The sequence below is a fragment of the Mobula hypostoma genome, chromosome 3 (genome assembly GCF_963921235.1).
Source record: "Mobula hypostoma chromosome 3, sMobHyp1.1, whole genome shotgun sequence".
Classification (NCBI taxonomy): Eukaryota; Metazoa; Chordata; class Chondrichthyes; order Myliobatiformes; family Myliobatidae; genus Mobula; species Mobula hypostoma.
In genome coordinates this window covers 229,086,589-229,112,354 of record NC_086099.1, presented here as the reverse complement: position 1 = coordinate 229,112,354, position 25,766 = coordinate 229,086,589, and the positions used below count along the sequence as shown (strand labels likewise).

The 25,766-nt window shown below is 49.5% G+C and overlaps 1 protein-coding gene across 2 annotated transcripts in view; it reads left to right on the top strand.

The window, feature by feature from the left end:
• LOC134344604 (tonsoku-like protein) overlaps nucleotides 1-25,766 on the top strand; it is a 163,330-nt gene that overhangs the window by 99,731 nt on the left and 37,833 nt on the right. For both annotated transcript variants that reach the window (XM_063044700.1, XM_063044701.1), the window contains 4 exons: nucleotides 8,753-8,873; nucleotides 11,990-12,675; nucleotides 22,559-22,665; nucleotides 23,864-24,032. In XM_063044700.1, coding sequence (XP_062900770.1) covers nucleotides 8,753-8,873; nucleotides 11,990-12,675; nucleotides 22,559-22,665; nucleotides 23,864-24,032 — 1,083 coding nt within the window. The remainder of the gene's footprint in view (nucleotides 1-8,752; nucleotides 8,874-11,989; nucleotides 12,676-22,558; nucleotides 22,666-23,863; nucleotides 24,033-25,766) is intronic.

Sequence of the window (25,766 nt, the reverse complement as noted above, 5' to 3'; positions counted from 1 at the left end):
GAGGGAGGAGGACCCACTGGAAGGTGATAGGTGAAGCCAGGTGGGTGGGAAGGGTGAAAGGCTGGAGAGGAAGGAGTCTGACAGGAGAGGAGAGTGGACCATGGGAGAAAGGGAAGGAGGGGGGGCACCAAGGGGAGGTGATAGGCAGGTGAGGAGAAGAGGCAGGAAGCCAGATTGGGGAATAGAAGAAGTGTGAAGGGTAAGGGAGAAAAATTACCGGAAGGAGAAATCGATATTCCAGCCACCCAGGTGCTCCTGCGCCTTGAGAGTGTGCTTATCCTGGCAGAGGAGGACGCTGTGGACTGGCATGTTGGAATGGGAATGGGGAGAGGAATTGAAATGGTTGGGCACCGGGAAATTCTGCTTTTGGTGGATGGAGCAGAGTGCTCAATAAAGCGATCCCCCGGTGTTTCACTCCACACACCGGTACATGGAGTTCACCCAGAACCCCGGATACTGCAGAACTAGGTTTAATATCACCAGCATATGCCATGTTAACTTTGCAGCAGCAAAGCAGTGCAATCCATGAAAAATACAGGAAAAAAACTGAATGATAGTAAGATATTTTGATAGTATGATGATATACAGTAATAATTCAATTAAAATAAGTAGCGAGAAAACAGAAACTTAAAAGAAATAGTAAGTTAGCGTTCATGGGTTCAATGTCCCTTTAGAAATCGGATGGCAGAGGGGAAGAAGCCGTTTCTGAATCACTGAGTGTGTGCCTTCAGGCTTCTGTACCTCCTTCCTGACGGTAACAGTGAGATGAGGGCATGCCCTGGGTGCTGGGGATCCTTAAAAGTACAGAAGGCATCAATTCCGTTATCAAAGTCATTGACAAGCAGCAGTTCCAATACTGACTGCTGAGGACCACCACAACCAACCAGAAAAGCCCCCCTTTATTCTGTAAGATAAGACCATAAGACATAGCAGCAGAATTAGGCCATTCAGCCTATCACGTCTGCTCTGCCATTCCATCATGGCTGATCCCGGATCCCACTCAACCTCATACACCTGCCTTCTTGCCATATCCTTTGATGCCTTGACCAATCAGGAAATGATGAACTTCCACCTTAAATATATACACAGATTTGGTCTCCAGAACAGTCTGTAGCAGATCATTCCACAGATTCACTACTCACTCTGCCTATCACCCGGTAGCCCTCAATCTACAGTGATGAAATGCCTTGAGACGTTGGTCATGACTAGACTGAACTCCTGCCTCAGCAAGGACCTGGACCCATTGCAATTTGCCTATCGCCACAATGGGTCTACAGCAGACACAATCTCAATGGCTCTCCACACAGCTTTAGACCACCTGGACAACACAAACACCGATGTCAGGATGCTGTTCATTGACTATAGCTCAGCATTTGATACCATCATTCCCACAATCCTGATTGAGAAGTTGCAGAACCTGGGCCTCTGTACTTCCCTCTGCAATTGAATCCTTGACTTCCTAACCAGAAGACCATAATCTGTGCGGATTGGTGATAACATATCCTCCTCGCTGACGATCACCACTGGCGCACCTCAGGGGTGTGTGCTTAGCCCACTGCTCTACTCTCTATATACCCATAATTGTGTGGCTAAGCATAGTTCAAATACCATCTATAAATTTGTCCAAGATAAAACCATTGTTGGTGGAGTCTCAGGTGGTGACAAGAGGGCGTACAGGAGTGAGATATGCCAACTAGTGGAGTGGTGTCGCAGCAACAACCTGGCACTCAACGTCAGTAAGACGAAAGAGTTAATTGTGGACTTCAGGAAGGGTAAGACGAAGGAACACATACCAATCCTCACAGAGGGATCAGAAGTGGAGAGAATGAGCAGTTTCAAGTTCCTGGGTGTCAAGATCTCTAGAATCTAACCTGGTCCCAAAATATTGATGCAGTTATAAAGAAGGCAAGACAGCGACTATACTTCATTAGGAGTTTGAAGAAATTTGGCATGTCAACAAATACACTCAAAAACTTCTATAGTTGTACCGTGGAGAGCATTCTGACAGGCTGCATCACTGTCTGGTATGGACAGAGGGTTGTAAATTTAGCCTGGCCCATCTTGGGTACTGACCTATGAAGTAGCCAGGACATCTTCAGGGAGCGGTGTCCCAGAAAGGCAGTGTCCATTATTAAGGATCTCCAGCACCCAGGGCATGCCCTTTTCTCACTGTTACCATCAGGTAGGAGGTATAGAAGCCTTGAAGGCACACGCTCAGTGATTCAGGAACAGCTTCTTCCCCTCTGCCTTCGGATTCCTAAATGGACATTGAACCCTTGGACACCACCTCACTTTTTAAAAAATATATAGTATTTCTGTTTTTTGCACAATTTTTAATCTATTCAATATACACATACTGTATAAAATATACTGAATAAGGTTTATTCATTTATTATTATTTATTTTTTTTTCTTGATTACGTATTGCATTGAACGGCTACTATTCCCCTGCATTCTTCTAAATTCCAGTGAGTTCAGGCCCAAAGCTGTGAAACGCTCCTCATATGTTAACCCCTTCGTTGCCGGAATCTTCCTCGTGAACCTCCTCTGGACACACTCCATTACAGGAGCAGTACAGAGCAAAAACATCAATTTACTATAAATTATAAAAATAAATATTGTACATGGTCCAAAAAGCAAGACCGAGAGAGTAGACTGTACATAGGTTGATGAACCATTCAGAAATCTGATGGGAGAGGGGAAGACGCTGTTCCTGAGTCATTGAGTGTGTGTTTTCAGGCTCCCGAACCTGCTCTTTGATGGTAATAATGAGCTTTTTTTTCCCTTTTTCTATTTGCACATCTTTTGCATACCAGTCATTTGTCTGTCCTGTTGTGTCTGGACTTTCATTGATTCTGTTGGGCTTCTTTGTAATTACTGTGAAAGCCCACAAGAAAATGAATCTCCAGGTGGTCAATGGTGATACAGAAACATAGAACACCTACAGCACAATATAGGCCCTTCGGCCCACAATGCTGTGCCAAACATGTCCTTACCTTAGAAATTACCTAAGGTTACACAGAGCCCTCTTTTTCCCGAAGCTTCCAGTACTTAACCAGGAGTCTCTTAAAAGACCCTATCATATCTGCCTCCACCACTGTCGTGGGCAGCCCATTCCACGCTCTCACCACACCCTGCTCCTGACATCTCCTCTACCTACTTCCAAGCACCTTAAACCTGTGCCCTCTTGTGTTAGCCATTTAAACCCTGGGAAGAAGACTCTGACTATCCACACAATCAATGCCTCTCATCATCTTGTAGACCTCTATCAGGTCACCTCTCATCCTCCATTGCTCCAAGGAAAAAAGGCCGAGTTCACTCAACCTATTCTCATAAGGCATGCTCCCCAATCCAGGCAACATCCTTGTAAATCCCCTCTGCACCCTTTCTATAGTTTCCACATCCTTCCTGTAGTGAGGTGACCAGAACTGAGCACAGTACTCCAAGTGGGGTCTGACCAGGGTCCTATATAGCTGCAACATTACATCTCGGCTCTTGAACTCAAACCCATGGTTTCTTTCTTAATTTCTTTCTTAAGCTCCTTCCTGCTAGCCTTATAATCTAGATCTCTGTCATTACCTAGTTTTTTGAACTTTTTGTAAGCTTTTCTTCTTGACTAGATTTTCAACAACCGTTGTGCACCAGGGTTCCTGTACCTTACCATCCTTTCCCTGTCTCATTGGAACGTACCTATGCAGAACTCCACGCAAATATTCCCTAAACACTTGCCACATTTCTTCTGTACATTTCCCTGAGAACATCTGTTCCCAATTTATGCTTCCAAGTTCCTGCCTGATACCTTCATATTTCCCCTTACTCCAATTAAACGCTTTCCTAACTTATCTGTTCCTATCCCTCTCCAATGCTGTGGTAAAGGAGATAGAATTGTGATCACTATCTCCAAAATGCTCTCTCACTCAGAGACCTGACTCCTGACCAGCTTCATTTCCCAATACCAGATCAAGTACAGTCTCTCCTCTTGTAGGCTTATCTACACATTGTGTCAAGAAACCTTCCTGAGCACACCTACCAAACTCCACCCCATCTAAACCCCTTGCTGTTGGGAGAGGCCAATCAATATTTGGGAAATTAAAATCTCCCACCATGACAACCCTGTTATTATCACACCTTTTCAGAATCTGTCTCCCTATCTGTTCCTCGATGTCCCTGTTACTATTGGGTGGTCAATAAAAAACACCCAGTAGAGTTATTGACCCCTTCCTGCTTCTAACTTAAATCCACATCGACTCCATAGACAATCCCTCCATGACTATCTCCTTTTCTGCAGCCGTGACACTATCTCTGATTAACAGTGCCACGCCCCCACCATTCAGGGCCCCAAACAGTCCTTCCAGGTGAGACAACACTTCACTTGTGAGTCTGTTGGGGTCATCTATGGCATTCGGTGCTCCCGGTGCGGCCTCCTCTACATCGGTGAAACCCGACGCAGATTGGGGGACCGCTTGGTCGCGCACCTCCGCTCCGTCCGCCACAACAGACAGGATCTCCCGGTAGCCACCCACTTCAACTCTGCTTCCCATTCCCATTCGGATATGTCCATACATGGCCTCCTCTACTGCCATGATGAGGCTAAACTCAGGTTGGAGGAGCAACATCTCATATACCATCTGGGTAGTCTCCAGCCCCTTGGTATGAACATAGAATTCTCCAACTTCTGGTAATTCCCTCCCCCTCCCTTCCTCTATCCCTATTTCACTCTGCCCCCTCCCCCAACTGCCTATCACCTCCCTCATGGTTCCGCCTCCTTCTACTACCCATTGTGTTTTCCCCTATTCCTTCTTCACCTTTCCTGCCTATCACCTCCCTGCCTCCCCTCCCCCACCCCTTTATCTTTCCCCTTACTGGTTTTTCACCTGGAACCTACCAGCCTTCTCCTTCCCACCCTCCCCCACCTTCTTTATAGGGCCTCTGCCCCCTCCCTCTACAGTCCTGACGAAAGGGTCCGGCCCGAAACATCGACTGATCATTTCCACGGCTGCTGCCCGACCTGCTGAGTTCCTCCAGCGTGTTGTGAATGTTTCCTCATATGATAACCTTTTCATTCCTGGAATCATCCTTGTGAACCTCCTCTGAACCCTCTCCAATGCCAGGACGTCTTTTCTAAGATGAGGGGCCCAAAACTGTTCACAATACTCAAGGAGAGGCCTCACCAGAGCCTTATAAAGCCTCAGCATCACATCCTTGCTCTTGTATTCTAGACCTCTTGAAATGAATGCTTACATTGCATTTGCCTTCCTCACCACCGACTCGACCTGCAAGTTAACCTTCAGGCTGTTCTGCAAAAGGACTCCAAAGTCCCTCTGCATCTCAGATTTTTGTACTTTCTTCCCATTTAGAAAATAATTCACACATTTATTTCTTTTACCAAAGTGCATGACCATGCATTTTCCAACATTGTATTTCATTTGCCACTTTCTTGCCCATTCTCCTCATCTGTCTAAGTCCTTCTGTAGCCTACCTGTTTCCTCAACATCACCTGTCCTTCCACTAATCTTTGTATCATCTGCAAACTTGGCAACAAAGCCATCTATTCCATCATCTAAATCATTGACATGCAGCATAAAAAGAGTTGGTTCCAACACTGACCCCTGTGGAACACCACTAGTCACTGACAGCCAACCAGAAAAGGATCCTTTTATTCCCACTCGCTGCCTCCTACCAATCAGCCAATGCTCTAACCATGCCAGTAACTTTCCTGTAACACCATGGGCTCTTGGTAAGTGACCTCATGTGTGGCACCTTGTCAAAGGCCTTCTGAAAATCCAAGTACACAACATCCACTACATCCCCTTTAACTATCCTATGTGTATTCTCCTCAACAAATTCCAATAGGTTCATCAGACAAGATTTCCCCTGAAGGAAAATGCTGACCTTCTTCTATCTTGTCCTGTGTCACCAAGTACTCCACAACCTCATCCTTAACAATTGACTCTAACGTCTTCCCAACCACTGGGGTCAGACTAACTGGTCTATAATTTCCTTTCTGCTGCCTTCCTCCTTCCTTAAAGAGTGGAGTGACATTTGCAATTTTCTAGTGCACTGGCACCATGCCAGAGTCCAATGATTTTCAAAAGATCATTACTAATGCCTCCACAATCTCGACCTCTACCTCTTTCAGAACCCTAGAGTGCAGTTCATCTAGTCCAGGTGACTTTTGTACTGTTAGGTCTTTCAGCTTTTTGAGCACCTTCTCCCTTGTCATAGCAACTGCACCCACTTCTCTTCCTTCACACCCTTCAACCTCTGGCACACTGCTAGTGTCTTCCACAGTGAAGACTGATGCAAAATACTCATTTAGTTCATCTGCCATTTCCTTGTACCCAGTTATTATTTCTCTGGCCTCATTTTCTAGCGGTCCTATATCCACTCTCATGTCTTTTATTTTTAACATGCTTGAAAAAGCTGTTACTATCCACTTTGATATTGTTTGCGAGCTTGCTTTCATATTTCATCTTTTCCCTCCTAATGATTCTTTTAGTTGCTTTCTGTAGGTCTTTCAAAGCTTCTCAATCCTTTGCCTTCCCACTAATTTTTGCTTTGTTATATGCCCTCTCTTTTGCTTTTACAATAGTTTTTACTTCCCTTGTCAGCCACGGTTGTACTATTTTTCCATTTGAATATTTCTTCATTTTTGGAATACACATGTCCTGCACCTTCCTCATTTTTCCCAGAAACTCACGCCATTGCTGCTCTGTTGTCATCCCTGCCAGCAGCTCCTTCCAACTTACTTTGGCCAACTCCTCTCTCATACCATTGTGATTTCCTTTACTCCACTGAAATACTGCCGTGTCAGACTTTACACACGCCCTATCAAATTTCCTGTTGTAACCTGTGGTCCATCTCCCAGTCACTGTTGGGAGGCCTGTATATAACGGCCATCAACTTCCTTTCACCCTTACAGTTTCCTATCTCAACTCACAAGGATTCAACATCTTCCGATCCTATGTCACATCTTTCTACTGATTTGATGCCATTCTTCACCAGTAGGGCCACACCAGCCCCTCTGCCGATCTTCCTATCCCGCTGATACAACATGTAACCTTGGACATTCAGCTCCCAACTACAACCGTCCTTCAGCCACGATTCAGTGATGGCCACAACATCATACCTGACAATCTGTAAAAGTGGAACAAGATCTTCCACCTTATTTCTCATCCTCTGTACATTGAGATACAACAGTTTGAGTGCTGTATTTCCTACTGTATTTGATTCTGTATCCCTAATGCACTGATACTCAACCTGCTGGCTGCAATTTTGTCCTATCACCTGCCCACCTCTCCTGACAGCACACAGAACCCTGCAACCATACGTGAATACAACCGAACGAAACAGGGTTCCTCTGGCGACGAGTTACAAAACCCATTACCAACAGGACAGTAGTTAGCACAAAGCTTTACAGTACCAGTGATCCAGGTTCAGTTCTCACCGCTACCTGCACGCTCTCCCCATGTTCTGGTGGTTTCCTCCGGGTGCTCCTGATTCCTCCCACACTCCAGAGACGTACCAGTTAGCAGGTCCATTGGTCATTGTAAATTGCCCTGTAATTAGACCAGGGATAAGTCGGGTGTTGCTCAGTGGCACAGCTCGATGGGCCAAAAGGGACAATTCTGCACCGTATCTCCAGAAATAGTAAATTGCCATTAGGAAAAAAAATACAGCTACAAATAAATATCAAAAATAAAATGTAGTGCAAGTCCCTGAGTGCCGTGGCCTGTGGATTGATGGTTAAGAGGGCACGTCTCAAATGGTGGGGGACCCAGATGATAGATGCCACCTTCCTGACACATCACCTCTAGTTAATGTCCCTCGTGGTGGGCTGGATGGAATGGTCAAATACACACTCTCCGCAGTCCCCCGCGTCCCTGTGGTCAAAAACGCGCTCTCCGCAGTCCACCGCGTCCCTGTGGTCAAATACGCGCTCTGCGCAGTCCCCTGCGTCCCTGTGGTCGGATACACGCTCTGCGCAATCCCCCGCGTCCCTGTGGTCGGATACGGCGCTCTGCGCAGTCCCCTGCGTTCCTGTGGTGGGATACGGCGCTCTGCGCAGTCCCCCGCGTCCCTGTGGTCGGATACACGCTCTCAGGAGTCCTTCACATCCCTGGGGTCAAATACACGCTCTCCGCAGTCCCCAATGTCCCTGTGGTCAAATACACACTCTCCGCAGTCCCCAACGTCCCTGTGGATAGAATTTTCCACGCGAGACTATAATGGATCAGGTCAGGATGTTCTTCACGGTTCTAGTCCATGTGGGACTGTCTGGTCCATGTGGGACTGTCTGGTGTACGGACTGTCTGTCTGGTCCCTGTGGGACTGTCTGGTGTACGGACTGTCTCTCTGGTCCATGTGGGACTGTCTGGTGTACGGACTGTCTGTCTGGTCCCTGTGGGACTGTCTGGAGTACGGACTGTCTCTCTGGTCCATGTGGGACTGTCTGGTGTACGGACTGTCTGTCTGGTCCCTGTGGGACTGTCTGGTGTACGGACTGTCTCTCTGGTCCATGTGGGACTGTCTGGTGTACGGACTGTCTCTCTGGTCCATGTGGGACTGTCTGGTGTACGGACTGTCTCTCTGGTCCATGTGGGACTGTCTGGTGTACGGATTGTCTCTCTGGTCCATGTGGGACTGTCTGATGTACCTGCTGTCTGCCTGGTCCCTGTGGGACTGTCTGGTGTACTTGCTGTCTGTCTGGTCCTGTGTTGCGACTGCCTCCACTCTCTGTCCTGTCTCTGCAGGGCCACCTCCCACTCGATTACCTGAAGGTGTGGTGGAACGGACTGAAGCACAAGCCGAGCTCGGAGCTGGAGCGCAGGTATGAAGCCCTCCTGAGCAAGCTGGATACCCCCAGGACACCAGGTGAGTCCCTCACACTGCGTAACAGCCCGCTGCAGAAACACTGACAGCATCCATCAACCAACGCAAGTATAGTTGGATTATCACTGTACACTGTCACTCCATCTCTTATGTGATGCTCCCTCTGTCCGTCTCTCACCCCAGCTCAATTCTCCCTCCATACCACCTCCCCATCCCAGCACAGGTCCCACGTCCATACCACCCCAATCCCAGCACAGATCCCACATCCATACCACCCCCCATCCCAGCACAGATCCCACGTCATACCACCCCCCATCCCAGCACAGATCTCCCTCCATACCACCCCAATCCCAGCACAGATCCCACGTCCATACCACCTCCCCATCCCAGCACAGATCCCGCGTCCATACCACCCCCCATCCCAGCACAGATCTCCCTCCATACCACCCCAATCCCAGCACAGATCCCACATCCATACCACCCCCCATCCCAGCACAGATCCCACGTCCATACCACCCCCCATCCCAGCACAGATCCCACGTCCATACCACCCCCATCCCAGCACAGATCCCACGTCCATACCACCCCCCATCCCAGCACAGATCCCACGTCCATACCACCCCCCATCCCAGCACAGATCCCACGTCCATACCACCCCCATCCCAGCACAGATCCCACGTCCATACCACCCCCCATCCCAGCACAGATCCAATGTCCATACCACCCCCATCCCAGCACAGATCCCACGTCCATACCACCCCCCATCCCAGCACAGATCCCACGTCCATACCACCCCCTATCCCAGCACAGATCCCCCTCCATACCACCTCCCATCCCAGCACAGATCTCCCTCCATACCACCCCAATCCCAGCACAGATCCCACGTCCATACCACCCCCCCATCCCAGCACAGATCTCCCTCCATACCACCCCCCATCCCAGCACAGATCCCACGTCCATACCACCCCCCATCCCAGCACAGATCCCACGTCCATACCACCCCCATCCCAGCACAGATCCCACGTCCATACCACCCCCATCCCAGCACAGATCCCACGTCCATACCACCCCCATCCCAGCACAGATCCCACATCCATACCACCCCCATCCCAGCACAGATCCCACCTCCATACCACCCCCATCCCAGCACAGATCCCACGTCCATACCACCCCCATCCCAACACAGATCCCACGTCCATACCATCCCCATCCCAGCACAGATCCCACGTCCATACCACCCCCCATCCCAGCACAGATCCCACGTCCATACCACCCCCCATCCCAGCACAGATCCCATGTCCATACCACCCCCATCCCAGCACAGATCCCACGTCCATACCACCCCCCATCCCAGCACAGATCCCACGTCCATACCACCCCCCATCCCAGCACAGATCCCCCTCCATACCACCTCCCATCCCAGCACAGATCTCCCTCCATATGACCTCCCTATCCCAGCACAGGTCTCCCTCCATACCATCCCCCATCCCAGCACAGGTCTCCCTCCATACCACCTCCCATCCCAGCACAGGTCTCCCTCCATACCACCCCCCATCCCAGCACAGATCTCACATCCATACCACCTCCCCATCCCAGCACAGATCTCACATCCATACCACCTCCCCATCCCAGCACAGATCTCACGTCCATACCACCCCCCATCCCAGCACAGATCCCACGTCCATAACACCTCTATCCCAGCACAGATCCCACGTCCATACCACCCCCCATCCCAGCACAGATCTCCCTTCATACCACCTCCCATCCCAGCACAGATCTCCCTCCATACCCGCCCCCCATCCCAGCACAGGTTTCCCTCCATACCACCTCCCCATCCCAGCACAGATCTCACATCCATACCACCTCCCCATCCCAGCACAGATCCCACGTCCATACCACCCCCATCCCAGCACAGATCCCACGTCCATACCACCCCCCATCCCAGCACAGATCTCCCTCCATACCACCCCCCATCCCAGCACAGATCCCACGTCCATACCACCCCCCATCCCAGCACAGATCTCACATCCATACCACCTCCCCATCCCAGCACAGATCCCATGTCCATACCACCCCCATCCCAGCACAGATCCCACGTCCATACCACCCCCCATCCCAGCACAGATCCCACGTCCATACCACCCCCATCCCAGCACAGATCTCCCTCCATACCACCCCCCATCCCAGCACAGATCCCACGTCCATACCACCCCCCATCCCAGCACAGATCCCACGTCCATACCACCCCCCATCCCAGCACAGATCTCCCTCCATACCACCCCCCATCCCAGCACAGATCCCACGTCCATACCAACCCCATCCCAGCACAGATCTCACGTCCATACCACCCCCATCCCAGCACAGATCCCACATCCATACCACCTCCCATCCCAGCACAGATCTCCCTTCATACCACCTCCCCATCCCAGCACAGATCCCACGTCCATACCACCTCCATCCCAGCACAGATCTCCCTTCATACCACCTCTCATCCCAGCACAGATCTCCCTCCATACCACCCCCCATCCCAGCACAGGTCTCCCTCCATACCACCTCCCCATCCCAGCACAGATCTCCCTCCATACCACCTCCCCATCCCAGCACAGATCCCATGTCCATACCACCCCCATCCCAGCACAGATCCCACGTCCATACCACCCCCCATCCCAGCACAGATCTCCCTCCATACCACCCCCCATCCCAGCACAGATCCCCCTCCATACCACCTCTCATCCCAGCACAGATCTCCCTCCATACCACCTCCCCATCCCAGCACAGGTCTCCCTCCATACCACCTCCCATCCCAGCACTGATCTCCCTCCATACCACCCCTCATCCTAGCACAGTTCTCCTTCCCTATTTCACCTCATCGCAGCACAAGTCTCCCTCTGTATTGCCCCTCCCACAGCCCAGGATCCCGCAGTCCTGCCCCTCCCATAGCGCATCGCTTCGCGGTACACCCTGAAAAGACTTGGTACAGAAAGTAGATCCCACTCCTGAAATTCCAGCTTGGGAAACAGCTGACAGTTCACTCAGCAGAAGTCCCAGTGCTCCGATTCCTGGGTGAGACCCATTTGCCCCACCACCTCGGCCATAATCCCGCGATGCCAGCCTCCCATGCCCGGCTGCTCATCCTGACTGTCTGCTTTCTCCCGCAGAGGCTGACCTTAGGATTGGCATTTCCAATGTAAGGTCTCTTCACCCAACCATGTCCCAGGCTGCCGCTGCTCCCTCTGCGTTGCCCCCGTCCCAGTCCCCGCCTTTGGGGCCAGGCAGCTCGGGCTCCCGGAACGTGGCTGGCCGGGGGAGACGCAGCTCTGCTGTGCGCCAACCCCGCCCTGCCTCCCCATTTTGCAACCTGGATACGGACGAAGACGAAAGCCCTGAGCCTGGCCCCTCGCGGCAGGCGCAGGGTATGCAGACTCGGAGGTCGAGGGCGGATCGGGATCCCAGCCTGGCCAAGAGCAGGGCGGTCCCCTCGAGGGGGAGGGCGAAGGCCAGGGGAGGCCTCACGGTCTTGGTGGAGTCACCCTTGCCCCGGAAACCGAAGGTTGCTCGTACAGAACCAGCGGAGAGGCAGCGGGACCCCAGCGGAACCCCGGAGGGGCTGCGGCTGAACCTTGACTCAACCCCGGAGGATGAGTGGCTGGAGGTGGACCACAGCAAGGAAGGACAGGGAGAGCAGGGAGCCTTCTGTCCACCGGAGCCGAGCTCCCAGGTCAGCAGGAGGACTGCAACAGGCTTGCCCAGAGAGAAGACCAGCTCTTGCTGGCCATCCACGGATGGTGTGTTGAGCGAGATCCCGGACAATAACAGCAGGACCCCAGTGTCCCTCCACACACAGGTGAGTCCACTCCTCTCTGCCTGACCAACTGCACCTCAGCCCTGAACACTGCCCTGGTCAAAGCAAATTTTATACTCTTGTAATCTTATAACGGTAAGATAGAAGCTGGTGATATGTGTGTTCAGTCCCTTGCAACTTCTGCCCGAGAGGAGAGAATGTCCAGGGTGGGTGGTGTTGATTTTTGTAACTCCAGAAACTAAACAAAAGAAAAACATGGGAGCCAGGATAAATATGTCTACTTTGTTTTACTTTTGTGAGTTGTGCACATGTGACGTGGTGACGTGATGACGTGTGCCATTCACATACTTTTACATATAACCCATAAGGAATTATGTACAAAACAAAGAATGCTTCATCAAGCAATATATTTACAATATTACTGACATATTAAATGCACAGCAGGTGGGTGTTTGATTATGTTGGCTCTTTACAGAGATACTGAGAGGTGAGACAGACTCCATGGAGGAAAGGCACAGAGTTCATCGTGTTGTCGGCGGGGCCGCCCTACATTGTATTTGGTTATAGTCTATAAACACTGACAGAGCTGATGGCTGGTCTGGGGTTCGATTTCGGACCAGCCCTGCCTCTTGGCGTACTTTACAGAGGTTATATCTTGATATCATGTATCGATCAGCCTCTCCCAGTTTGAACACCACCACCCTTGACTTGAATGCGGACTGAGATTCCTGTTCCTCATGGTTCCCAGTTTGGCAACACGTGGATTTTTTTTAAATTTAGGGATACTGCACGACCCTTCTGGCCCATCAAGCTCGTGCCACCCAATAACATCCACATGGTCAATTTACCAACTAACCCGTATTTATGTGTCAGACTCTGGGAGGAAACCAGAGCACCTGGAGGAAACCCGCACAGCATGGGGAGGATGTACAAACTCCAAACAGACCCTGTTGGGAATCGATATTGTCAAGCGTTACGCCAACTACTACACTACCGTCCACCCGCTGAGGACTGGGTTATTCAGTCCTGCACCATCTTGCTGACAAGAGTCCTTGATGGTGCTGATGTGCTCATCTAAGTAGCTGTCGACTCAAGATAAATTTATTATCAAAATATGTAAATAATAAACAGCACCTCTGCTCAGTCTGTCAAAAGTGCAATTTCTCAGTGGCCAACCATTTTAATTCCAAACCCCACTCCCATTCTGACATGTTGGTCCCTGGTCTCCACTCAGAAACATAGAAAACCTACAGCACAATACAGCACTTTGGCCCATAAAGCTGTGCCGAACATGTCCTTATCTTAGAGCTACTGAGGCTTACCCATAGCCCTCTATTTTTCTAAGCTCCATCTACCTATCTAAAAGTCTCTTAAAAGACCCTATTGTATCCGCCTCCACCACCTTTGCCGGCAGCCCATTCCACACACTCACCACTCTCTGCGTAAAAAACTTACCCCGACATCTTCTCTGTACCTACTTCTAAGCACCTTAAAACTGTGCCCTCTCGTGACAGCCATTTTAGCCCTGGGGAAAAGGCCTCTGACTATCCACACGATCAATGCCTCTCATCATCTTATACACCTCTATCAGGTCACCTCTCATCCTCCTTCAGTCCAAGGGAAAAAGGCCAAGTTCACTCAACCTATTCTCATATGGCATGCTCTCCAATCCAGGCAACATCCTTGTAAATCTCCTCTGCACCCTTTCTATGGCTTCCACATCCTTCCTGTAGTGAGGCGACCAGAACTGAGCACAGTACTCCAAGTGTGGTCTGACCAGAGTCCTATATAGCTGTAACATTACCTCTCGGCTCTTGAACTCAATCCCAAGGTTGATGAAGGCCAATGCACCATATGCCTTCTTAACCACAGAGTCAACCTGCGCAGCAGCTTTGAGTGTCCTATGGACTCGGACCCCAAGATCCCTCTGATCCTCCACACTGCCAAGAGTCTTACCATTAATACTATATTCTGCCATCATATTTGACCTACCAAAATGAACCACCTCACACTTATCTGGGTTGAACTCCATCTGCCACTTCTCAGCCCAGTTTTGCATCCTATCAATGTCTCACTGTAACCTCTGACAGCCCTCCACACTATCCACAATACCCCCAATCTTTGTGTCATCAACAAATTTATGAACCCATCCTTCCACTTCCTCATCCAGGTCATTTATAAAAATCACGAAGAGTAAGGGTCCCAGAACAGATCCCTGAGGCACACCACTGGTCACCGACCTCCATTGCAGAATATGACCCATCTACAACCACTCTTTGCGTTCTGTGGGCAAGCCAGTTCTGGATCCACAAAGCAAGGTCCCCTTGGATCCCATGCCTCCTTACTTTCTCAATAAGCCTTGCATGGGTACCTTATCAAATGCCTTGCTGAAATCCATATACACCACGTCTACTGCTCTACCTTCATCAATGTGTTTAGTCACATCCTCAAAAAATTCAATTAGGCTTGTAAGGTACGACCTGCCTATGACAAAGCCATGCTGACTATTCCTAATCATATTATGCCTCTCCAACTGTTCATAAATCCTGCCCCTCTCAGGATCTTCTCCATTAACTTACCAACCACTGAAGTAAGACTCACTGGGCTATCTCTACTCCCTTTCTTTAATAAGGGAACAACATCTACAACCCTCCAATCTTCCAGAACCTCTCTCATCCCCATTGATGATGTGAAGATCATTACCAGAGGCTCAGCAATCTCCTCCCTCGCCTCCCACAGTAGCCTGGGGTATATCTCGTCTGGTTCTGGTGACTTATCCAACTTGATGCTTTCCAAAAGCTCCAGCACATCCTCTTTCTTAATGTTTATATGCTCAAGCTTTTCAGTCCACTGTACGTCATCCCTACAATTGCCAAGGTCCTTTTCCGTAGTGAATACTGAAGCAAAGTATTCATTAAATACCTCAGGTACCTCGTCTGGATCCATATACACTTTCCCACTGTCACACTTGATTGATTCTATTCTATCACATCTTATCCTCTTGCTCTTTACGTACCTGTAGAATGCCTTGGGCTTTTCCTTAATCCTGCTCATCAAGGCCTTCTCATGGCCCCTTCTGGCTCTCCTAACTTTATTCTTAAACTCCTTCCCGCTTGCCTTATCATTTTCTAGATCTCTATCATTACCTAGTTTTTTGAACCTTTCGTAAGCTTTTCTTTTCTTCTTGACTAGATTTACAGCAGCCTTTGTATGCCATGGTTCCTGTACCCTACCATCCTTTCCCTGTCTCATTGGAACGTACCTGTGTAGAACACCAGGCAGATATCCCCTGAACATTTGCCACATTTCTGCCATACATTTCCTTGAGAACATCTGTTCCCAATTTATGCTTCCAAGTTCCCGTCTGATAGCTTCATATTTCCCCTTCCTCCAATGAAACACTTTCCTAACTTGTCTGTTCCTATCCCTCTCCAATGCTGTGGTAAAGGAAATAGAATTGTGATCACTATCTCCAAAATGCTCTCCCACTGAGGGACCTGACACCTGATCAGGTTCATTTCCCAATACCAGATCAAGGACACCCTCTCCTCTTGTAGGCTTATCTACATATTGTGTCAGGAGACCTTCCTAAACACACCTGACAAACTCCACCCTATCTCATCCCCTTGCTCCAGGGAGATGCCATTCAATATTTGGGAAATTAAAATCTCCCACCACAACAACCCTGTTATTATTACACCTTTCCAGAATCTGTCTCCCTATCTGCTCCTCGATGTCCCTGTTACTATTGGGTGGTCTATAAAAAACACCCAGTTAGTTATTGACCGCTTCCTGTTTCTAACTTCCACCCACAGAGACTCAGTAGACAATCCCTCCAAGTCTTCCTCCTTTTCTGCAGCCGTGACATTATCTCTGATCAACAGTGCCATGCCCCCAACTCTTTTGCCTCCCTCCCTGCCCTTTCTGAAACATCTAAAGCCTGGCACTCTAAGTAACCATTTCTGCCCCTGAGCCATCCAAGTCTCTGTAATGGCCACAACATCATAGCTCCAAGTACTGATCCACGCTTTAAGCTCATCCGCTTTGCTCACGATGCTTCTTGCATTAAAATAGAAACATCCCAAACTATCGGTCTGAGCGTATCCCTTCTCTATCACCTGCCTATTCTCCTGCTCACACTGTCTCCAGGCTTTCTCTATTTGTGATCAACCTCTTCCTCCATCTCTTCAGTTCAGTTCCCACCGCCCCCCCCCCCCAGCAATTCTAGTTTCAACTCTCCCCAGTAGCCTTAGGAAACTCCCTGCCAGGAAATTGGTCCCCCTGGGATTCAAGTGCAACCCGTCCTTTTTGTACAGGTCACTCCTGCCCTAAAAGAGGTCCCAATGATCCAGAAATCTGAATCCCTGTCCCCTGCTCCAATCCCTCAGCCACGCATTTATCCTCCACCTCATTGTATTATCACTTCTGCCATGATGAGGCCACTTTCAGAGAGAAGAAGCACCAACACGAGAGGACACAGGTTTAAGGTGCTGGGGAGTAGGTACAGAGGAGATGTCAGGGGTAAGTTCTTTTACTCAGAGAGTGGTGAGTGCGTGGAATGGGCTGTCGGCAACGGTGATGGAGGCGGATACGATAGGGTCTGTTAAGAGACTCCAGGACAGGTACATGGAGCTCAGAAAAATGGAGGGCTATGGTTAACTCTAGGTAATTTCTAAGGTAAGGGCATGCTTGGCACAGCTTTGTGGGCTGAAGGGCCTGTATTGTGCTGTAGGTTTTCTATGTTCTATCCCATATTCCTTCTGGATAGCCTCCAACCTGATGGCATGAACATCGATTTCTCCTTCCGGTAATAAAAATGTTTCACTCCCCCCTTCCCCCTTCTTCTATTCCCCACTCTGGCCACTTACTTCTTCTCCTCACCTGCCTATCACCTTCCCCCTGCTGCCTGTCCTCCTTCCCTTTCCCCCATGGTCCACCCTCCTCTCCTTTCCAATTCCTTCTTCTCCAGCCCTTTGCCTTTCCCACCCATCTGGCTTCACCTATCACCTTCCAGCTAGTCCTCCTGTTCCTCTCCCCACCTTTTTATTCTGATATCTTCCCCCTTTTCTCTTAGTCCTAATGAAGGGTTTTGGCCCAAAACGTTGACTGTTTATTCATTTCCACAGATGCTGCCTGACCTACTGAGTTCCTCCAGCATTTGACGTGTGTTGCTATATGATAATGTGGACCATTGTACCTCCTCAAAACAGTCACATAGAAGTTCATCTGTTTCCTCAGACCAGCACTGTTCAACTTTTGGTACAAGATCCCCCCCCCTCCCATTTCTGCTTCTTGGGGTAGAAGCGCTGGCTGGTGGTCTGATTTACCAAAGTGTGCATGGGGAATGTCTCAGTAGGCAAATTTGATGATTGAGAGAGGAGCTGGCCAAAGTAAATTGGAAGGAGATGCTGGCAGCAATGACAGCAGAGCACCAATGGCATGAGTTTCTGGGAAAAAATGAAGAAGGTGCGGGATAGCTGTATTCCAAAACCAAAAAAAGTATTTTAATGGCAAAATAGTACAACCGTGGCTGACAAGGGAAGTCAAAGCTAATGTAAAAGCCAAAGGGAGCATACAACAACAAAGCAAAAATTAGTAGGAAGATAGAGGATTGGGAAACTTTTAAAACCCTACAGAGAGCAACTAAAAGAATCATTGGGAGGGAAAAGATGAAAGCAAGCTGGCAAACAATATCAAAATGGATAGTAAAAGTTTTTTCAAGTATGTTAAAAATAAAAGAGAGATGGGAGTGGATATAGGACCACTTGAAAATGAGGCCAGAGAAATAATAACGGGGAAGAAAGAGATGGCAGATGAACTAAATCAGTATTTAGCATCAGTCTTCACTGTGGAAGACACTAGCAGTGTGCCAGATGTTGAAGGGTGTGCGGGAAGAGAAGTGAGTGCAGTTACTATTACAAGGGAGAAGGTGCTCAAAAAGCTGAAAGTACATGAGTCACCCAAAGCAGATAAGCTGCGCTCTAGTGTTCTGAAAGAGGTAGAAGTAGAGGAGGAATTAATAATGATCTTCCAAAAATCATTGGACTCTGGGATGGTGCCAGAGGACTGGAAAATTGCAAATGTCACTCCACTCTTTAAGAAAGGAGGAAGGCAGCAGAAAGGAAATTATAGACCAGTTAGCCTGACCCCAGTGGTTGGGAAGATGTTGGAGTCAATTGTTATGGACGGGGTTATGGAGTACTTAGTGACACAGGACAAGATTGGTGACACAGGAAAAGTCAGCATTGTTTCCTTAAGGGAAAATTTTGCCTGTTGGAATTCTTTGAGGAGATTAACATTGGATAGATAAAGGGGATACATACCGTGGTTGTGGAATATTTGGACTTTCAGAAGGCCTTTAGCAAGGTGCCACACATGAGGCTGCTTACCAAGTTAAGAGCCCGTGGTATTACAGGAAAGTTACTGGCATGGTTAGAGAGAGCATTGGCTGAGTGGTAGGAGGCAGCGAGTGGGAATAATTGGATCCGTTACTGGTTGGCTGTCAGTGACTAGTGGTGTACTGCAGGGGTCGATGCAACTGTTCACAATATACGTTGACGATCTGGAAGAGGGGACCGAGTATAGTGTGTCTAAGTTTGCTGATGACACTAAATTGAGTGGAAAAGCAGATTGTGCAGAAGATGCGGAGAGTCTGGAGAGGGATATAAATAGGTTAAGTGAACGGGCAAGGGTCTGGCAGATGGAGTACAGTGTTGGTAAATACAAGGTTATCCACTTTGGAAGGAAAAATGGAAGAGCAGATTACTATTTAAATGGTAAAAGATTGTGGCATGCTGCTGTGCAGAGGGACTTGGGAGTGCTTGTGCATGAATCACAAAAGGTTGGTTTGCAGGTGCAGCAGGCTATCAAGAAAACAAATGGAATGCTGGCCTTCGTTGCTAGAGGGATTGAATATAAGAGCAGGGAGGTTATACTGCAACTATACAGGGTACTGGTGAGGCCGCACCTGGAGTACTGTGTGCAGTTCTGGTCTCCATACTTGAGGAAGGATATACTAGCTTTGAAGGCAGTGCAGAGGAGGTTCACCAGGTTAATTCCAGAGATGAGGGGGTTAGACTAAGAGGAGAGATTGGGTCACCTGGGACTGTACTGGCTGGGATTCAGAAAAATGAGAGAAGATCTTATAGAAACATATAAAATTATGAAAGGGATAGATAAGTTCGAGGCTGGTAGGTGAGATTAGAACTAGGGGACGTAGCGTCAAGGTTCGTGGGAGTAGATTTAGGACAGAGATGAGGAGGAACTGCTTTTCCCAGAGGGTGGTGAATCTGTGGAATTCTCTGCCCAATGAAACAGTGAAAGCCACCTCAGTAAACATATTTAACTCAAGATTGGATAGATTTTTGCGTAGTAGAGGAATTGAGAGTTATGGGGAAAAAGCAGGTAGGTGGAGGTAAATCGAGGGTCAGATCAGCCATGATCTTATTGAATGGCGGAGCAGGTTCGATAGACCAGGTGACCTACTCCTGCTTCTATTTCTTATGTTCTGAAAGTGTTCCTTCCATCAAGAATTGATGGTATCATTTTCCTTTACTAGCCTTTGTCCATCTTTAGAACGAAGGTGGTTTAGGCCATACACTGCCTTGGTGGCAATAAAGAAACCCTTGATATCACCAGAGTCAGAAAGTTGCTGTATTCCTTGGGCCCTCTCAGTCTACCACTGATTCTTTATTTCCCTTACTCTACGCTGGACTGCAGCCTTAGCTTTGAAATGGCATTCTCTTTAGCCTTGCAGTTGATGTATTTCTGCCAGGCGCAGAAAGCTTTCTTGTTGATTAGCTCTTCTGTTCCATTGTCATTTTCATCAAACCAGTCGTTGTTGTTCCTGGTTTTGTATCCAATGATGCTTCTACAAGTATCAAGGATGGTGGTCTTCAGTATGGCCCAGTGTCCTTCAGTGTCCTCTGGATACTGCTTTGGGAGTCTTTCAGAAAGGGCAGCCTGGAGACGTCGTACCTGCACTGTGTCTTTTCGGCTCTCGATGTTGAACCTGGGATGGCTCATTTTCTTTTACACTCCACTCCTCCACATGATTTTGATGGTCATTTGTGAGCAAATAAACCACTGGTCCATCCAGCCATCATCAGCACTGGTCATGGATCTTCTATTCTTGACGACTCTGCGATCCCTCCTTCGAACAATGACATAATCCATAAGATGCCAAGTCTGTGAACAGGGGTGCGTCCATGAAGTTTTCACCTTATTTCTCCAGTGGAACAGGTCACGTTCAGCACACTTGGGGAGTCAGAAACTACACTGGAGTTAATGTTGCCAACGCCTTCCTTCCCAAATTTGCCTTTCCAGGAGTCGCTGTCCCTGCCAACTTAAGCATTAAAGCCTCTGAGAATGATATTTTTTTCCTTGGGGATGTCTGATGGTGTGCGGTCTTGGGCAGCGAAGAAGGTCTCTTTGACATTGTTTGGTGAGTCCAGGGTTGGAGCATAAGCACTCACAGTTGTAGTCATTTGGTTGTTAGCGAACTGAAGGTGTATGGTCATGAGGCATTCACTGATGCCAGCTGGCAATTCGGAGAGGTGACTGATGATGCTGTTCTTTATGGTGAATCCAACTCCGTGGATTCTGGGTTCATCTGCTGATTTCCCCTTCCAGGAAAAGGTGTATCCACCCTTCTGCTCCTTCAATTGCCCTTCCTTGACCAATTGCGTTTCAGCAAGCGCGGCAAGGTCAGATTGGAAACTTCTCAGCTCTGTTGAGATGCTGGCTTTCAGGACGATTGCTGGTTTCGCTCTCCGTAAGTGTCCGCACATTCCAGGCTCCAAACTTCTGATGCTTTTGTTTCAGGCCGAAGTTTGGTGATCCACCGGTACATGGTAGCCCAGTCAGGAGGAAGGAGGCAGGCTGTTTCTCGGGCAGCGTTTCTGGCCCCTTCTCCATGTGGAGTGAGCAGAGCGGGTCCTGAATAGGGGCTGCTCAGTCATGGGGGCAGCTGTGGAAAAGCTCCACCTGCCTCAGTCCAAGACACTGTACCTTCCACACAACACCCGTGTGGCTGGGAGATCCCAGACTTCAGTGTCCTGCTCCTGTCACACTTCCTGATTGCCACTGGGCCCTGTCCAAGTTGGTTGATTGGATTACCAAACCAGGAGAAACACCTGTGTGTCGGGTCTTTTAACATGGGCAGACTGATGCACAAACAGCCACGACACGATCCTTGACAGAGAAAGGGCCAAAATCCCATGGCATGGAGACCAAGATGATCGGGGCCCTCTTCTGCTGCAGACTTCCTCTGTCTTCACAGCCGTTGTGGTGGTCCTCATAATTCTGAGATTCCAGAGACTCGAATTTACCGCTATCTTCGCTGTTGAGGCCGTGCTCTGTCTGGATCCTCCCCCTTGCCCTTAGCGCCAGGGGTAACCCTACCAGGAGCTCAGCTCCAGACAGCATCGCTCTCGGGATCTCAGGATCAGACAACTCACTCCACTACGACAAGGTGACGGTACCCTGGAGAGGTTTAGAGATGTAGTATGGAACAGGCAGTTCCGCCCCACACGCTGCGCCAGCCAGCAAGCCCCCACCCGTTTAAACTTTGCTAGTCACTGGACAACATACAATGACCGATTGACCTGCTGAGCTGTACGTCTTTGGACTGTGGGAGGAACCCCACACGGTTCACAGGGAGAACGTACAAGCTCGTTAAAGATGGCGCAGAGACTGATCTCTGATGCCCTGAGGAGTAATGAGGTGATGATACTGTAAACCAATTTATTAACCTGTACCAGTCCCTTCCAGCCCCCTCCACATAGTCCCAGCCTCTGTGTCTCAGCCCAGGCCCTCTCCGTTGCCAGATGAGGGTGGGGGTCCCGGCTCAGGACAGCTCTGTGCCCCAACTTGGACAAGCCCAGCTTGCGTGGGTACCAGTGATGTGTTGTCTTGTGTTCCGCAGGCGGGAGCAGGCGGCGTGGGAGGCTGGTGCAGCCCCACCTTGCACCCTCTGATTCGCGTCAGGGTCCGCGTCAAAGACAAGGTCTTCCTGGTGCCCGTGCCCCCGAGGTAGGGTGTGTTCCATCGCACTGCAACGGGGGGGGGGTGCGCGTGCGTGTGTGTTTGTGTGTGCGAGTTTATGTGTGTGTGTGTGTGTGTGTGTGCGTGAGTTTGTGAGTGAGTTTGTGACAGTGTGTGTGTGTGCGCGTGTGAGTTTGTGAGTGAGTTTGTGACTGTGTGTGTGTGTGCGCGTGTGAGTTTGTGAGTGAGTTTGTGACTGTGTGTGTGTGCGCGTGTGAGTTTGAGTGTTTGTGTGTGTGCGCATGTGAGTTTGTGTGTGTGTGTGCGTGTGAGTTTGTGAGTGAGTTTGTGTGTGTGCGTGTGAGTTTGTGAGTGAGTTTGTGACTGTGTGTGTGTGTGCGCGTGTGAGTTTGTGAGTGAGTTTGTGACTGTGTGTGTGTGCGCGTGTGAGTTTGAGTGTTTGTGTGTGTGCGCGTGTGAGTTTGTGTGTGTGTGTGCGTGTGAGTTTGTGAGTGAGTTTGTGACTGAGTGTGAGTTTGTGAGTGAGTTTGTGTGTGTGTGCGTGTGAGTTTGTGAGTGAGTTTGTGTGTGTGTGCGTGTGAGTGAGTTTGTGACTGAGTGTTCATGTGTGCGTGCACCCATGAGAGTGAGTGGGTATTTAGGGACTGAGAGGGGCTGGGTGGAGTCACGGTTCGGGGAGGGAGGTGCACTGGGGTGGGCATAGGTGACGCTGGGTTAGGGGTCACCACAGTTGGGGTTGGAGATGCGAAGTTTGGGTCAGGTATGTTTTGGGATTGAAGGCTACTTGGGACCAAGGGGTGTGCTATGTTCAGAGTACAGTATGCTGGGGTCAGCGGGTTGTGCTGGGGTCAGAGGTTATACTGAACTCAATACATTTGTTCCAGGGTCAGAGGTTGCGCTGGGGACACTGGCCTGTACCGTGGTCAGAGGTTACGCAAGGGCCAAGGGGTCATGCAGGGCCATAATTTACGCTGGGGTCGGTATGTTCTACGAGGTCGTTCTGGGGGTGGTGATTATACTGGTGTTGGATGTGATTCTGGTGTCTTGGGGTTACACAACTTTGCTCCTGGGATAGAAGTAATGCTAGGGTTGGAGGGTTTGTGCTGCCGTCAGAGATTACACGGGGGTCAAGAGGTTATCTGGACTTGTGCCAGGGTCAGGGATTACGTAAGGATCGATCTCAGCAACCAGGTCACAGCAATAAGGCCTCTCGTTCCTCCCTCAGCCCTGCAGACTCTTCCACAGACACGCCAACAGTGGCATGGCTGAGCAGCGAGGCGGCCGCCCGTTACAGCCAGGCCTGCGGCGAACGGCCACGTCTCTCCCTCAGCTGTGGTGGAGCCCTCCTCTCCCCCAGTGACCCACTCACACAGCTCCTTCAGGACAACGAGGAGGTGAGCGGAGGGGACAGAGGGGAGAGGGTGAGGGGACAGAGAGAAGAGTCGACATGGGAGACGCAGGAGAGATGACATGGAGGAATGGAGGGGAGACAACATGGGATGGAGAGGAAACGGACTGGGGGGACGGAGGGGAGACGGGCTGGGGGGACAGAGGGGAGACTGGTTGGGGAAATGGAGGGGAGGCGAGGTGGGATGGAAGAAAGAGGGCCTGGGGGAACAGAGGGAAGATTACATTGGGGTATTGGGTGGGGTGAATGGGAGAGGGGAGGAAAGGATTGGGTTTAGTGATAAGTGGGGTTGAAGGGAGTCCTTGGGTGGGGGTGGCAAAAAGGGGTTGGGGAAGTAGTGGTGTTGAGGTTTGGATAGGGCTTGGGGTGGGGGGAAAGGGAAGTAATGGCTGACCATATTGTACCCTCAGCTGGGGGACAACTCCATTACTGACCCTGGTGTCTGTTACTGTCCCATCCATTGCCCGTGGAGCGTAGGAGTACAGTGAGGGTTCAATCCTGGCTGAGGAGGGAGTCAGTCCTCTCCCTCCCCCTCCTTCTCGTCTCTGTCTCTGTCTCGTTCCGTACCCCGTAAGGGGTTAAAAGAACCAGCAGAAATGGAACACACCTGGAGTCTATTTTGCTGATAACTAACACTATTAGTAACCATGTAATACAGTCATATACAAACCAGATAAGTGGAGCAGGTTAGCAGAGTTTTTGCATATCTGAATGTTTTTTTATCCAAGTAAGTCAATGCCCTCAATTCTTCCTGTTGTCCTCCCAAACCTCCAAGTTAGCCAAACTTGACCAACTTAAGAGTGCCGTCTTCAAATGATAATCTGCCAACCCAGGCGGGGGTTAGGCACAAGGGTAGAATCCACAGGGTTGCTCTTTCACACACCAATAATCACAGATTACATTATACCAAATATCACATAAAACCTGAAATAACACTAACATATAGTAAAAGCAGGAATGATATGATAAATACACAGCCTATATAAAGTACAAATAATGTATGTACAGTATAGTCGGGAAGATTAAGCCAAAACCGATTTGTGGGAAAAAAATCAGCACGTACCTGCATGCGCACGTCACGCATGCGCACACAGGTGCCCGCGCAAGGCGTCATGGTAGTCTTTCTCGGGGTAAACACATGTCCCATATTTGACTGCTACTTTTGTCCCTTATTTGGGAGTGAGAAAGTTGGCAACCCTAACTGTAAAAGACACGTTGAGGTGAGATTAACCCTACTTGAACGCCCCCCCCCCCCCCCCGGTCGGCCGGTCCGTGGTGCAATAAAGGTTGGGGAACCCTGCTCTTAATCGATCCTCAGTCCCACACTCATGGGCACCTGAAAGTGTAGTGGTAATTTCGCCACACCTTAGTGCGTCTGCGTGTCCTGTGAAACAAGCAATTACGCTGGTTTAAATACTGTTGTGCTGAACACCAGCTGTCCATCAAGTAGCTCCTCCCTTCTCTCTCTGTAGGAACTCAGAAGCTGGCAGTGTCCTTGCAGAAATCCTAAACAAACTGTGAGCAGTCTTCACCTCTCTCTCTCTTAATAACAAGCAGTTTGTGCTGTACAGCTGCTTTCTTTCTCCCTCTCTCTCTCCCTCCCTCTCTCTCTCTCTCTCTCTCTCTCTCTTAATAACAAGCAGTTTGTGCTGTACAGCTGCTTTCTTTCTCCCTCCCTCTCTCTCCCTCCCTCTCTCTCTCTCTCTCTCTCCCTCCTTCC